This window comes from Cydia fagiglandana, chromosome 17 (assembly GCF_963556715.1).
Source record: "Cydia fagiglandana chromosome 17, ilCydFagi1.1, whole genome shotgun sequence".
Taxonomy (NCBI): domain Eukaryota; kingdom Metazoa; phylum Arthropoda; class Insecta; order Lepidoptera; family Tortricidae; genus Cydia; species Cydia fagiglandana.
This window is the reverse complement of record NC_085948.1, coordinates 1,057,978-1,073,513: the sequence shown is the minus strand read 5'-3', so window position 1 is coordinate 1,073,513 and position 15,536 is coordinate 1,057,978. Positions and strand designations below refer to the sequence as shown.

General features: G+C 38.8%; 3 protein-coding genes across 3 annotated transcripts; 1 reads left to right on the top strand and 2 right to left on the bottom strand.

Annotated features, from left to right (window-relative positions):
- Positions 1-60: 60 nt before the first annotated feature.
- LOC134672672 (stimulator of interferon genes protein-like) lies at positions 61-7,551 on the bottom strand. Its single transcript, XM_063530627.1, has 9 exons — positions 7,219-7,551; positions 6,370-6,420; positions 5,958-6,193; positions 5,401-5,495; positions 4,311-4,476; positions 3,935-4,003; positions 3,433-3,538; positions 2,731-2,844; positions 61-2,195 (listed from the first exon to the last, which is right to left on the bottom strand). Exons 1-9 carry the CDS (start codon positions 7,280-7,282, stop codon positions 2,104-2,106), a joined length of 993 nt encoding a protein of 330 aa, XP_063386697.1. The 5' UTR covers positions 7,283-7,551; the 3' UTR covers positions 61-2,103.
- A 150-nt stretch (positions 7,552-7,701) lies between these two features.
- LOC134672671 (nucleoporin NUP42-like) lies at positions 7,702-9,708 on the top strand. Its single transcript, XM_063530626.1, has 3 exons — positions 7,702-7,888; positions 8,226-8,464; positions 8,863-9,708. Exons 1-3 carry the CDS (start codon positions 7,795-7,797, stop codon positions 9,625-9,627), a joined length of 1,098 nt encoding a protein of 365 aa, XP_063386696.1. The 5' UTR covers positions 7,702-7,794; the 3' UTR covers positions 9,628-9,708.
- A 208-nt stretch (positions 9,709-9,916) lies between these two features.
- LOC134672728 (U5 small nuclear ribonucleoprotein 40 kDa protein) lies at positions 9,917-15,456 on the bottom strand. Its single transcript, XM_063530675.1, has 6 exons — positions 15,271-15,456; positions 14,977-15,103; positions 14,088-14,291; positions 13,412-13,654; positions 11,057-11,235; positions 9,917-10,723 (listed from the first exon to the last, which is right to left on the bottom strand). Exons 1-6 carry the CDS (start codon positions 15,382-15,384, stop codon positions 10,544-10,546), a joined length of 1,047 nt encoding a protein of 348 aa, XP_063386745.1. The 5' UTR covers positions 15,385-15,456; the 3' UTR covers positions 9,917-10,543.
- Positions 15,457-15,536: the final 80 nt, after the last annotated feature.

Here is a 15,536-nt window from a genome sequence, read left to right as displayed (position 1 = left end):
TTGTTTTTCGCGGTGCCTCGGGACGTGTCGGAAGCCGGTGTTGCTCGAAGCTCGGGACACAGGAAAGATTTTGATTTTATTAATTTGTATTTGAACCCTCGAAAGATCTTAGATAATTCGTTCTGGTTTATTTTATAACTTGATGGTATCTATAGTCTGTCAAGCCATTTCCGTCAGTACAAAAAAGCGGCAAATTTAAAAAATGTGGGTGCGAAGGGTCATCTTCCATAGAAAATTTGACTTTCGCGCTTTTTTTCTACTGACAAAGTTGTTTGACAGACTATAACAGCTATTTGAGGGTAAATAAAAAAAATACGGATTAGAAAAATATAAAATTTAATCAATAAATGCTTTTGTACTCTGAGTACACGCCATACAAACAAAAAGAACTGTTAATTTCCAAGTAACATCATTAAAATTTCCACTGCCATAGTAATTACTTTAATCACTAAAGATAATTTTCAAAGCCAATCCACTTTTTAAAGACTAGCCGGATTTGATCCGGAATTAGCGAAACTACTATTAATCTTCAATCTTAATAAATTCTTTGATAATCTAAGGGTGTGTTTACACTGTCACATTTGAGTCGACTACGTATGCTAAAAGCTTGGCGCTGATAATTATAATAGACCCAGAAAAAGCTCTAGAGCTTTTGAACACTGTCGCTTTCACTTTCACCGTCTGCCATTTTATCGGCCGCATTGCCTCGGGCGAGTCACGTTTCTACCAACCGAGCGCCCCGCGCGGCAATTTTCTCGCGAGGCAACTCGTTCTGTGTGGACTCGTCTATTGTGCATAGGTCTTAAACTTATTGATGTTGTTTGTTCATGCTAAATCATTCCTTAACTCGGACCAAGCAGCGCTTCACACACCTTACTTTAACTTAGTAACTGACAACAGTGGCTCATTAAAAACGCAACTACGTTAGAAACGGTAAAGATTTGCATTTTACTTCTACGTATTGCTATGCATAAGTGATGTGTCAGCATAAAACGCATAAAATATCTATGAATATGTCAAGGCACTTACACACTTTGTCACGTCCGGTGCAAAGTTAACTTGGTCAGACTACAGCACAATAATCAACTCAGCTTAGCGCTGTCGAAGGTTCTGATAGATGCCAGCATTGGTTATATCTGACGCTACTTTTGTTCTGGCTTAAAGGGCCATAACATTAAAACTAACTAGAATTTGGCACTATTCGTATGACTGACAGGCAAAACCTATGCAGGCGCCATCTATAAAATACTTCGAACAGCCAAAGCCATTACTGATCTAACTTTAAATATAAATTTCAAATTCTCATAAAAAACGTATCAACGATAAATTACTCCAAAAATACAGTATTATGATTCTTATATGTATTGTACTCTAAAACTGAGATGGTATTCAAATACCCATCTACAGTACAAAAAGTAATTATTAACATAACACACTTATACTTAAAACACTAATCATAGTAACAATCATTTGTCTTATAACTATAGAGTAATATAATTTTTAGTAAAATTGTCATAATATAAAAGCGTTTACCTTGGAATGGAATTTCAAAACAAATAAAAAAAAACATACTTACCACCATCATTTTTATAGGGAAGCCGACTTGAATAGTATGTGTTATAGCTTAAATGTTCTTGCATGTACCTATAATTATCATTGGCACGGAATATTTCAGTACGATTCTACCTACCCAAACTAACAACTACAAATGATGGTATCAGTTTTACAAATGGTCGACTATATATCTATTCTATCTATACCATTTAGAGGATAGTGGACACACTCCTCCATACAAATGTAGTCCCCATTTTCCTCTCTGAATGTTACATTTCGGAAAATATTTTTACACAATTTATTGTCTATAAGCACATAATTGTGACGTTCTACGGGAAAGGGCATCTCAAGGCGGCTGGCGCTTACGCTGTTAATCACGTCGCTCCTAAGCTCCTATACAAATAAGCTGCTACGCGTCGTAAGCGCCAAACGCAGTAAGGTTTTAACCCGTCTGACGTCACAATTATTAATTACATAAATGTCCAGAGAAGAAAATGGGGACTACGTTTGTATGGAGACGCGTTCGCCTCTTTCCTCTTAAACGCGTGGTTATTCGTTCCGGTTGATATTTTCATAGTCGGGTTCAATTTCCCGAATCTTCGCCAGCAGAACTTCTGCCAAGTTCTCATCTGGATTCGTGTCTGAAATAAGAAAAAAAGTCTATCTTTACAATAATAATTTTGCTGGCATAGATTTTCATTATAATATCAGAGGGTCTTACTACTGCGAACATAAAAATTAAGATTTCGTCTGTGAAGACGTGTCTCGGCCTCGGCTGCATTGCTGCGGGCGAGGCAGGTGAGCTGCTTCGCGCGGCAATTTCCTCGCGAGGCAGCTCGTTCTGTGTGGACCCGCCTATCACCTTATAAAACAAAGTCACCGGCCGCGTCTGTCTGTATGTATGGGGAATGGCACACTGCGTCCGACGTGCGAATCGGTTTTATACGGTTTTAACCTATCAATAGGAAGGAAGGAAGGAGAAGGAAAAAGGAAGGGAAAAGGTTTCCTTGAGGAAGGTTGAGATGTATAATTTGTTAAGGTTTTGTGTAAACTGTTTGAAATATGATGTCGGAAAAAATCTAGCTTAACCTGTGCGAAGCCGGGGCGGTGCGCTAGTTCTGTGATAAATCCGCCATGGATGAGACATGATATAGTAAAGAGATTGTATGAACTGACCGTCGTAGTAGACGAGGTCAATCTTGCCGCGTAGCTCGGGGCTATTGGCAACGATGGCGGGTAGTGTGGCGCAGAACTCCGCGGTTATCTCATCGCCGTCCGCTGCCGCTAGACCTGCAATATTACAATAGGCGTTGTTACACCGCCATACGAAACAAATTGCCAATCAGTTTGCATGTTTGTTTGCATTGCATGTCAGATATTCTGATAGGGAGAGTACGTTAGGTCGAGACAGGGAATGGAGGCATTTGCTATTAATTAAAACCAAAAATATTACTTTGCAAATGTGCGAAAAGATAACGTGCTAGTCAATCAGTGCTAACCCGTTATACTTACTTGCGTATTTTTTACATGCAATTAATGTTCCCACCCTCCCACCGCAAGAATAAATACGCAAATAAATATAACAAACCACCACCAAAACTACCAAAAGAACAATACTCGACACGTGTTTCGCCTCTCTACGAGGCATTTTCAGGAGATGTTGATGGTTGTATTTGCTATAAGGTACAGACCTGCTGAGTTATAGCTCGTTTAGTCACGGTCGAGTCCAAAGTTTGTTTAAGCCTCGTCCGAGACATTGTGACCGCGCATGCATGGCTATTAGGCGAGGCATAAGCACGCGGCAATTTTCTCGCGAGGCGTCTCGTTCTGTTAAGACCCACCTAATGAACGCATCTAACGTATTAAGTAGGTACTTACGTTGGTAGACGGTGCGCCGCTGAAGTACCTTCCAAAGTGTGTGGAGAGGTGTAGCGCATTCTGCCACCACGTGCACGGGCCTAGGGTCGTCGGGGTGGCGGCGAATCTATAAATATATTATTTAATTTGATGACCGGTCTGGCCTAATGAAGAAAACTAAGGAGTCTGCAACGATTTTGATAGCACACGCAGTGCAAGTGTTATTTATACCGTCACAATTTCATAAAAGTTTGACGTTTAAAATAACACTTCTTCTTCTTCATGTTAACATAACACTTGCACTGCGTGTGCTATCAAAATCGTTGCCAACTTTTCTTGGTTTAACTCTAGTCATTTATTGACACAATTTCTTTACACTGCAAATCGTCGGTCTATAATAAGCACGTGAAAACATCACATCATCAGTCAAACATCCTACTGACGCGCGAAGGTTCGGATTGGCTCTCGTTTCAGCCGAAACCGAATCTTCGGCCGGATACTATTTAAAATCAATACTTATTACCTTGTATGTTGTATTTCTGTATATGCGGTCCCGCACTCCCGCGACATCTCTTTGCACGTCGGCCAGACTCTGCAAGCATAAAAAACTGTCATTTAAGATATATTTTATTTGTTTTACAATGGGGCAAAGTTGTTGTTTAACCTCTAGTGTTAAAATTGATACCCGAGCAAGCGAAAGATTACAAAGTTCGAAAAATGGAATCTTGAGCGTTGCGAGGGCTCGAGGACATGAATGTTGTTAAATATTTATTATTCATAAATCAGAATTTAAAAGTCAATTCTACCAGCAAACATATAAATATTAATGTTTGTTGTTAATGTTTTTTTAAACTGTTTATCGTTTGAGCCCTTGAGTTATTGATCTCAACGTCACTCACCCTGCAGGCTTCTAGGCTGGGCAGCAACGGGTCCCGCTTGTTAAAATGCTCCAGGTTGGGCGGACAGAAGAGAGACTTGGTCACCACTATGAAGAGTCTCCGGACTGGGAAGAAGACGCCATGGTCGGCTTCGGCTTCGCGAATTTGTTCTTCTAGGCCGTAGAATCTAAAAAAAAAAACAATTTTTCAAAATGTAGAGGTCAGCAATGCGCACTTGATATAATTAACTGACCCTACCCTATATACCGCGAACACCGAAGTCTGCAAAATGTGGAAATCTTTTATGGCTCCTCTACACGATGGGCCAACGCCGGCCACTCCAAGGGACGCATTTATGCGTCAGAGGAAGCAAGTGATATTGCTATCTCATTCTACCGCATGGCTGCTTCCTTTGGAGTAGCCGGCGCTGGCCCATCGTGTAGAGGAGCCGTTAGAATACAATAGAATAGAATATTATAGGACATTTTTACACAAATTGACTAAGCCCCATGGTAAGCTCAAGAAGGCTTGTGTTGTGGGTACTCAGACAACGGTATATATGATATATAAATACTTAAATACATAGAAAACAACCATGACTCAGGAACAAATATCTGTATCATCATACAAATAAATGCCCTTACCAGGATTCGAACCCGGGACCATCGGCTTCATAGGCAGAGGCACTACCCACTAGGCCAGACCGGTAGTCGAAGCCATTACTTACCAATTAAGTCGTAGGTAGTCAGAGTGAAAGAGAAAGATTTACGCAATTCACGAACTTCGTTGTTAGCCGTATGGAGTTCTAGACTGTTTATAGGTTACAGTTTCAATAAAAAAATTGGTGTGATAATGACACAACATCCTACGAAAATTTTCTGTCTCGGCCTCCTTTGGTTCACCCCAAGCCAGCTTTCGGTGGTCCAGTTACGAGGTAACATTGAAAAGCCTTAAGGTGCCCACAGATTACCAGTTCGCCAGACGATATCAGCCTGACAATTAAACGCAAAAGTTGACAGTTACGAACAACTGACAGGCTCATATCGTCCGAGCTGATATCGTCCGGCGAACTGGTAATCTGTGGGCCCCTGGTACTGAACTGAGTACCGACCTGGCTCCGTCGCTCGGGATCACTTGGTACAGGTAGCCCTCTGCGAAACTGCAGGCCATACCTTCCCCGTACGTTATCGTTGCTGAACGGTGTTTCTGAAATTAAATTACTTACTTAAAGTTAAAACCACACCAGAGGATCTAGCCAAGATGACAATAGTTATAAACCAATAAGAAAATGTAAAAAACTGGACAAGTGCGAGTCGGACTCGCCCATCAAGGATTCTGTACTTTTTAGTAGTTGTTATAGCCTTATAGCAGCAACAGAAATACATCATCTGTGAAAATTTCAACTGTCTAGCTATCATGGTTCATGAGATACCTACAGCCTGGTGTCAGACAGACGGACAGATGGAGTCTTAGTAATAGGATCCCGTTTTTACCCTTTGGGTACGGAACCCTAAAAATTATAGAAGGCGCCACTTCCTTGTAACTGTCCTATGTCGCACTAAACTAGAAAACGAAGTAAACCAAGTCATCTGTAAAATACTTGATGCAGCGCAAGTTAAATAGAGCCTGTAAACATATGAAACAATTATATTATATGAAAAAACTTACCGCTTCAATATATCTGGCAACAGAGCAAGCCATCAGTATCAAAACCACATCCAACTCCAGCACCAAATGATTATTCATTGCCAGCACAGCCGTTGATACTCCGAAGGCATAGACGGCATTCCTGTACTTGTCTCTCCAGCAGAGCTCGGGGAGGCTCCTGGTTTGGAAGGCAGTGTAGATCGTGTGAATCAGGAGCTCCAGGAATTGGCTGGATAGTAGGCAGGCGGTGAAGCGGGCTGGAAACATGTAGTAATTGTGTCAGTTTACCGTCCGGTGTCGGTTTTCATCCACTTAACAAATTAGCAAATAATACATTTCATTTATAATTAAATTAACTAGCACAATGACCCTATTGTTTGTAACAGGGTCTATAAATTTTTTGGCCCATATTGCAAATTCAAATAATACTCACCTAATAATATCACATATTTCTGTATTGTTGAGATGTCCATGTTTAAAGAATCTGTAACAAAGGAAACTTGTTAATTTAAAACAAAAATCAAATACTTTTCCAAAGCTTCAAGCCTGGCTTCCCACAAACTACTGAGGCCCACTAAAACCTTAACAATGGGAGTCCTTATTTAAAAATATAAACAGTGCATTCCTTGTTTAAAAAACAGCTTGGTTTAGATTTTTAAACAATGGACCTTGTTGCGTTAAAAATAGAGTTCAAACTTTAAAAATCTATGTTAAGTTGCCTACTTAAATAATGGGCTCTGTGACCTCTTTGCCAGCAATAACTTACATTATTGTTATTCTTAGGCTCTGGTTTCCTAGGATACTTCTGTCCTTGTTCTGTCATATAGCGGCCATCATACAAAATACTACACCATCCATATTTAGCCATAGAATTTTGTATGGAGACGGCCGCTATCCTAGGAAACCAGGGCTTTAGGGTTATATTACTTTATTAGACTTTAAGATAACCGAGTGAGTAATTTGAAGAAACTGAAGATTCATATTTCTAAGTTCAAGGAATTCATACACACACACACACACACACACACACACACACACACACACACACACACACACACACGAATTGGACTAGAATCTAGGTGATTAAGGTGATATCATAAACATAAATAGTTATACATTTAATAAGGTTGTGGTGTAGCTTTCTTTACCTAATTTTTTAATGTTATTACGATCAATTTAATCATATACTTTTTAATGTGCGCCATTAAAGTGCTGTATTATGTCTGCAGAAAATTACAAAGTACTTTAGATAATAGTTATCAATGTTATGTGCAAAACTTACGATATCCGGCAGTAATGCCGCCTAGAAATAAAACCTGGATGCCGAGGATATGTTCTAATTCCATCTTGTGACAGAGTTTTCATTGAAATAAAATCGATTTTAATCTTAGTCTTCTAATAAAAACAGAAATTCAAGGAAATACAAGTAAACAACACCGCACACCGCGCTACATCTTTTGCAAAATTTGATTTTGAATTGCAGAGGAGGGCCTATTGCAAACACCGAAATTCGCAAATTGAGGAATCATTCTCTTTTACTCCAATTAAGGCGTACGTAGAGTGACAGAGAAATAAAAGATGCCCCCAATTTACGAATTTCGGTGTACGCAGTAGGCCCTCTGATGACAATGACAGTGCCGCCATAATCTTACAGATGTCTTACAGCAAAATGCAGGACTTGTTCAAGACATAGTGAAAAACGTCAGCTTCTTCACTACAAACTTATTTTAATCGTTGACGTTGACATTTGAGTGAAGAGGTTTGCTCATAGCTGAGTTAGTCCAAAGTTAAACAATTTTAAGTCGTTGCCGGATTTAAGAAGCTTATTCTTCTTGTGTTTAATTTAAAATTTTATACAATGGTGGTGTGCAAGTTCTTTCAAGAAGGATATTGCCGCTACGGTCAAAACTGCCGATTTGAGCATATCTATGGCTCAAAATACAGCTACCATGGTATGTATTTGTTTTCCACCGTATTACGACTAAAATTCCATTCATTTAGAATTCTTTGATGAGTCAACACTCAACAGTGTACAGGCATAACAACGTTATAGTATTAAATTATTATTTATCCTGAACTTTATAGTTTACGTAGCTACCTATTCAAGCATTGTTGCGTCTCTCTTCTGATCAAGCGCAATCTGGGCTATATTCTGTGCAACATTTTTAAAACATAAATATTCTATAAAACATCCTAAAAAAACAAGTTCAATAGTTCTTTAACTCTATTGATTAGTCTGGGTATGATCATACTACTTTTAAAAAAGTAAATACTATTCTTTATGCTCAGCAAATGCTCCAACCAACCAGAGCCAACCCCAGAAGCAAGCACCGGGCGGGGTAACTGACGAGCAGCTGGTACAACAAGTCCAGACTGACGTCCAGTCAGTGTTAAAAGGCGGACAATGGCTTCTCTCCTGCTACGCTCCATTCAAGAAGCCTAACTTCCCAGGGCTTACAGACTTGTCTGCGGAGGAAGCCAGATTATTCATTTACGAAGCTAAAGCTAATAATACTGTTGATCAGGCTGTAAGTATTTCATAGGAGGTTGATGTGGAGAAGACAGGCATATAATACTTTTGGATGAGGCAAGAACTCTTGTAGTTGAATACATACTTTGCCCAGATACGGTCAAAAAGGAAGATCTTTACTCCTTCTGCTCTACCAACCTTCAGTAGGTGAACTATGTGAACAAAAGCAAGAGATAGAAGTGACGAGAGCTTGTAGATTTTCTTACCCTTTATTCATAAACATCTACTAAAGTTGACTAGCCGATAATAATTGTTTGTCCCTTTCCGACGTAGTGCTATGCTGGAAAGGGACGAACAATTATTATTAACTCTTTTTGAACTTTTCAAAATAATTTGAATTTGTAATTTAAATAATTTGTATTTAGGTAAGCATCTAAAATATTTCATTTTATTCAGGTTGCCTACATCAACAACTTGACCAAAGAAGCAAGAAGCAAGTATGAACAACTACTCACTACTTCGCCACACATATTACGGAGCCTCTACAACGGTGAACCCGTGTCATCACCATTCACAACCGGCCAAACACCTCAAAACGTCTTCGGGCAAGCTAATAACGCATCTTCAGTGTTTCGCAGTGCTGTACAAGACACAGCAAAATCAATATTTTCTCAAGCGTCACAGAATGTTTTTGGATCACCGCCAGCCCAAAATCAAAGTATATTTGGAGTGCAAACACAAAATCAAAGTCCGTTTGGTGCACAAACACAACATCAAAGTCCATTCAGTGCACAACAAGCACAGAGTCCTTTCTGTGCACAGAATGTCTTTGGTAGTCCAGCACAGTCCATCTTTGCACAGGCTAACAGTTCTGTAGACCCGGCGAAATCTTTATTCGCTCAAGCTAACAGTCCATCAGACCCAAAGTCTCTCTTCGCTCAAGCAACTGCTCAAAGTCCATTTGGATCCACGCCTGCCTCAACATTCAAAAGCCCGTTCGAACAGCCTTCTCCGTTTGCTCAAAGTTCTAACGTTTTCCAACCTAATGCTCAAACCATATTTGGGCAAGCAAATGTTTTTCAACAGACGCCCGGAGACGATCCTGCTGTATACAGCAACATTAATGACGTGTCTCCTGAAGACCTAGAAATGTTTAAGGCTGATAGTTTCAAATTAGGCTTCATACCTGAGATGCCTCCACCACATGCTTTATGCGTTTGAGTTAAGACTTGTGAATATACATGTAAGTAAAAATGCACTGTGATAGACTTTTGTAATAAATTTGTTTAAGAATTGAAGTAACTTGTCATTTTATTTCTCCATCTAAAAATCCACTGAAGCGGAGCAGACTAGTGGAGATGTGGGGAACTAACCAATAGCATTGGTTGTAATTCAGCGGAGCGGAGATTACAAACAACTGAACCAACGCTATTGGTTTATATGAGAGCGACGAAAACGCCCGGTATAGAAGCGAATTTCGCACTTTTGTAGGTAATAATAAAACAAAACATATCTTAAATCACTTCTTGTATTTCCTTAAATAATTACCTATTAGCTAAATTTTGTCTTTGAATTAAAAACGTTTCTAGAGTCAGGCTAAGCTTATTTGATTATTGATGCACCTTATTTGATCGCACAGTGTGAAAGTGCTATTTTTAACGTCATAATTTCATAGAGGTTTGACGTTTGTTTATTAATTTTATTATAATAACACCGCCACACTCTGTGCTATCAAACACGGTGCAGAGTTAGTGGGGGCTGTAGCTAGGCGGGGGCATTATGGGACAATGCCCTACCTCATAATCCCTTTGCCCTACCTTGAGAAATCCCATTGACTGATATTAATACAGGTATTGCGCCATTTGCGCCTATCATAAACTCAACTCTGGCGTTTTTACAAAAAATAGATTCCGGCTACGGCCCAGGCTTAGCCTGTCTCTAATTTTATTTTTGTTTCACATATGGTACAAAACATATATGTTACTCGGTCAAGCAAATCTTGTCAGTAGAAAAAGGCGCGAAATTCAAATTTTCTATGAGACAATAACCCTTCGCGCCGCCATTTTTAAAATTTGCCGATTTTCTTTTTATCTAATGACAAGATTTGCTTGACCAAGTATATATAGAGTAACATAATCTATGGTTCGATCTCGCCGAGGTAGAGTAGTTTGTCGCTGCTGGCGGACAGCACGATGGGCTCGCGGGGGTGGAAGCGCGCGTCGGTGACGGCGCCGCGGTGGCCGGGCAGCTTGTACAGCACGCGCCGCGACGTCGTGTCCCACACGTGCACGAAGCGATCCGACGATCCCGCTGTCACCTGGAATTGAGTACCTCTTTATTAATGTTGTCACCACAACCACAGAACAGAATAAATAATTTAGTACTAGGTACAGAAGATTCACTCTCTAACAAAACGCGTCTGTCACGATTAGGACAGATATGACCGCTAGGTGGCGACAGCGCCACGCGCGACTTATGGCTAGCCACCAAAATTGGTGTGGGACGGATGCACCTGTTGGAAAGCGACTAAATCGCGGAGTGAGCCACGTCTGGCTTGATGCAGAAATTGCCGTACTCACTACAGCGCCATTTAGCGTGATATTTGGTAAACTTTTTTATATGAAGGTACTCCACATAGTCGAACAGTTACCTTAGAGCCGTCGGGAGACCAGGCGCAGCGCAGTAGGTTCCGCTCGAAGTTGTGGTGGTGGCCGGCCAGCAGCTTGACGCAGCGCTCGGTGGGCGCGAAGGCGCGCACGTCCCAGATGCGGAGCGTGCTGTCCATGGCGTTCGACAGCAGGTACGAACCGTCGTAGGAGAGGGCCAGACCTGAATTATATTTAAAAAAAAAAAATCTAATCTTAACATCTTTGAAGAGATTAAGAGAACAGTGTAACAATTAAATAAATCTAATTTTATAAATACTTTAATTTGTTCTTTACTGTCTTTTTCTTTCGTATTGTAACCTATATTTCAGCTTACAACAGTAAAAAGTTATCAACTCTTACAGGTAGTACGAATTATGGAACAATACGCGCCAATAGAATTACAACTTTAGCGTTTGGATTCAAGGTTAAAACTTAACTGCACTTTCGGGTAATATGACTTGTCTTCAAAGTAACATCAAAGCTGGACTGATTGGAATATATGTGGATTTTTTGTGAAAACCCAAGCTTGGTGCGGCTTGGAAAAGGGTTATATGTTGCATCCTAATGCGACATGGTTTTCTATCACTCAAGCAGAGTATTTGAGACCACACTTTATTTATACCTTGTCATCATAGCATACTTATATTGATCTATCTATATATATAAACGTGAAAGACCTGACTGACTGACTGACTGACTGACTGACTTAAATCAACGCACAGCCCAAACCACTGGGACTAGAAAGTCCAAATTTGGCAACTAGATTCCTTATAAGGTCTAGGGATCCACTAAGAAAGGATTTTTCAAAATTGATCCCCTAAGGGGGTTAAAAAGGGGATGAAAGTTTGTATGGGGTTAAAGTTTTCTTTTAAGCTAGGAATTTGAAACTTCGTAAAAAGATATATTAATAAAATACAAGAAAACTAATTTCATCGTTTTTGAAAATTCATCCCCTAAGGTGGTGAAAAAGGGGTTGCAAGTTTGTATGGATATCAAAAAAAATTTCAAGTGGTGGACTTGAATCTTTGTATTTAGGGATATTATTAGAAGAAAGGAAAAGTAATTTCAGCGTTTTGTAAAATTCATCCCCTAACAGGGTTAAAAAGGGGTTGAAAATTTTAATCCATTACAAATGCTTTGAAACTTCGTAGAAAGGCATAATAGCCAATTATAAAAAAAGTGATTGCAACGTTTTTGGAAATTCAACCCCTAAGGGGGTTAAAAAGGGGATGAAAGTTCGTTTTCGGGTGCAAATTTTATTTTAAGTTAGGAACTTGAAACTTTGTAAAAAAGTATCAAATTCAACTACAAGAAAACTAATTTCAGCGTTTTAGAAAATTCATCCCCAAGGTGGTGAAAAAGGGGTTGAAAGTTTGTATGGATATCAAAAAATATCCCCTTAAAATTCATCCCCTAACAGGGTTAAAAAGGGGTTGAAAGTTTAAATCCATTACAAATGCTTTGAAAATTCTTAGAAAGGCATAATAGCCGATTACAAAAAAAAAGTAATTGCAACGTTCTTGGAAATTCAACCCCTAAGGGAGTTAAAAAGGGGATGAAAGTTTGTATGTATATCAAACATTTTATCGAGCGCGGGACTTGAATCTTTGTATTTAGGTATATTATTAGAAGACAATAAAAGTAATTTCAGCGTTTTGTACAATTCATCCCCTAACATGGTTAAAATGGGGTTCAAAGTTTGAATCCATTACAAATGCTTTGAAACTTCTTAGAAAGACTTAATAGCCGATTACAAAAAAAAGTAATTGCAACGTTTATGGAAATTCAATCCCTAAGGGGGCTAATTAGGGGATGAAAATTCGTCTTGGGGTGTAAATTTAATTTTAAGCTAGGAACTTTAACTTTTTGGAAAAAAAGGCAATAAATTAAAAAACATGAAAACTAATTCAAGCATTTTTGAAAATCTTCCCCCAAGGTGGTGAGAAAGGGGTTGAAAGTTTGTATGGAGATCAGATATTTTGTGAGTGCGGAATGCGGAACTTGAATCTTTGTATAAGGGCATAGGTAAGTACCTATTATGAGAATACAAGAAAAGTAATTTCAGCAACCAACATCTAAATCCACTAGACTTAAAACTTCATACAACTTGCTAAAAAAGAAAAGTACTTAATTTCAACATTGCTTGGATATGAAAATTATAGGTACCTACTAAAGATGTAAAATGTTGAAGATAAGATTCCACGCGGACGAAGTCGCGGGCAACAGCTAGTAATACCATAATGTTTGAAAGTAGAGTTCTACGTTTTTCAAAACAAACATGTCGTGCAGAGTACGTCACTAAAAGCGTAAAATTATTTTAATTTTATCTCACAAAAGTCTAACTTCGATTATCATACCTGTAATAGTATCCGTATGTCCTTTAATCTTATACGAAATCTTGTTAGTTCTAATATCCCACACTTTGACGACATTATCAATGCCTCCCGATATGATCTTCTCGGCTGTGTCATTGAAAAGGACCGCTGTGACCGGGTACTCGCTGTCGAAGGATGCTATGGGGTTTCTTTTTCTGGCATCCCATAGCTTGATGGTGTTGTCGTCTGAGGCGGAGACGAGGAGCTCAGGGCCGCGTCGGGCTCCTGCGATTTAAAAGAACAAATAAATTACATATATGTAAGGAAACACGATTTAGAGAAGTCAATCTTGGCGTGCTTGAATTTACTAAACCATGGTTCTAAAAGTCTCACAAACCGCGCGTCCACCATACAATAGCAGTGACGCATATAGGAGCGCCTTTAGATTCGTGTCACTCCTAAGAAATCGTCCAAGAGAAAGTATACATGGCATTTATGAGAATATATGTTATGGTGTAGTTTTTTCGATAGAACAATAAGGACAAGTTATATCATTTGTCAAATTATTTTTTTATTTATCTACAGTGTTCTAAATACCAACGCCCACACTGTTAACTATACATCTTATGCCTTTTGTAATAAGTCCATTAGTCCACCGATATACAGTTAGGAGTGTTGCTGTTTGTACAAATGCTACAACAATTTGTCCAGCACAAACCTGACACAGAGTTAACAAAGTTAGCATGCCCCTTCAGTTTCTTAATCCTAGTGCCGGTGGGGACGTCCCACACGGCCACCGTGTTGTCCGTAGCACAGGAGTACAAGTGTGAGCCGTCCGGGGAGAAGTTGATCTCCATTATGGCGCCCGTGTGGCCTTTCATCACCATTATGTTCTCGCATTGCCCGTAGACATTCCATACAACTGAAAGATTATTTTTTTTAAAGTTTTTTGCTAAATTAATATAGTCAACAGAAGTAAATGATAATTTAAGCTCTTTATGTCTTAGGCTACTGTCACTATAATTTAACTTATCTAATGAGCATTTCTCAAAAAGATTGTACATTTCGATCACCTCTTAGATTTCTATAAAAATTAGTATGCAGGTAACTTACATGAAGCTGAACAAATTCCACCATATTTTTTGTTACCAAATGTGTAAGGAAATCTGGTAACAAAACAGGAATGTTTCATAGAATCTTTCTGGGACATTTTCAGAAATATGGTGGAAGTTGTTCAGCTTCATGTACTTTACCAGCATACCAATTTTTATAGAAATCTAAGAGGTGATCTAAATGTACAAACTTTTTGAGAAATGCTGTAGGTAATTCAGAGAAAACATTATTTAGGAAATAAATCTGTTGAGTGTAACCTGTTTTGTAGAATAAACTACTACAAACACTTAGGTAATGAATGATGATGTTTTAGAATCTTCTAAAATAAAATGTATCAATAGTTTTTTAAGTTTTATTATGTTTGTTGTGTTCTTTCTTTGTTTTTATCAATAAAATAGATTTATTTCTAAAATTTAGATGATTATCAACATCATATAATAGTAATGGTAAATTGACCACAACCAGGTAATGTTTAGTAAGAACAGTTTACTTACAGATTTGTCTATCAAATCCACCGGACGCTAAGTGTTTGCCTTCAGGATGGAATCTGGTGGTAAATATCTCTCCCAGATGACCCTCCAGCAACATAATAGGCGCATAGAGATTTGATGTGCGTGGTACCTAGTGAAACAAAAACAAAATTGGTAAATTTTAAATTTCACGGTCCAAATCCTCAAAGACTAGTTGATGTTGAGTTAAGTAAATTCTTTTCGTCATTCTGATGCTTGCATATAAGGTAAAACATGAATGTAAACAACTCTAGCTTAATAAATTTAAGTGAAACATACCGATGAAGTAACCACAGCTTTTTCTCTTGTACCGACCACTGATATTTCATGTCGGGTCTTTTTTGCTGGGACGACTGAAAAGTCGTCCGCTTTCCGTTTCTCTAATTCAGGCATTTTTATAAACTATGCCGTCTAAATTAAAATAGTTTCGACAACGCAAAACCTAACCTAATACGCAACGTACGCGTCGTTTTGTTTAGTGACTTGACAGTTGCAGGGTTGCCAACTCCAATTTTTTTTTACCCCTAGAGCTCAACTTAAAAACC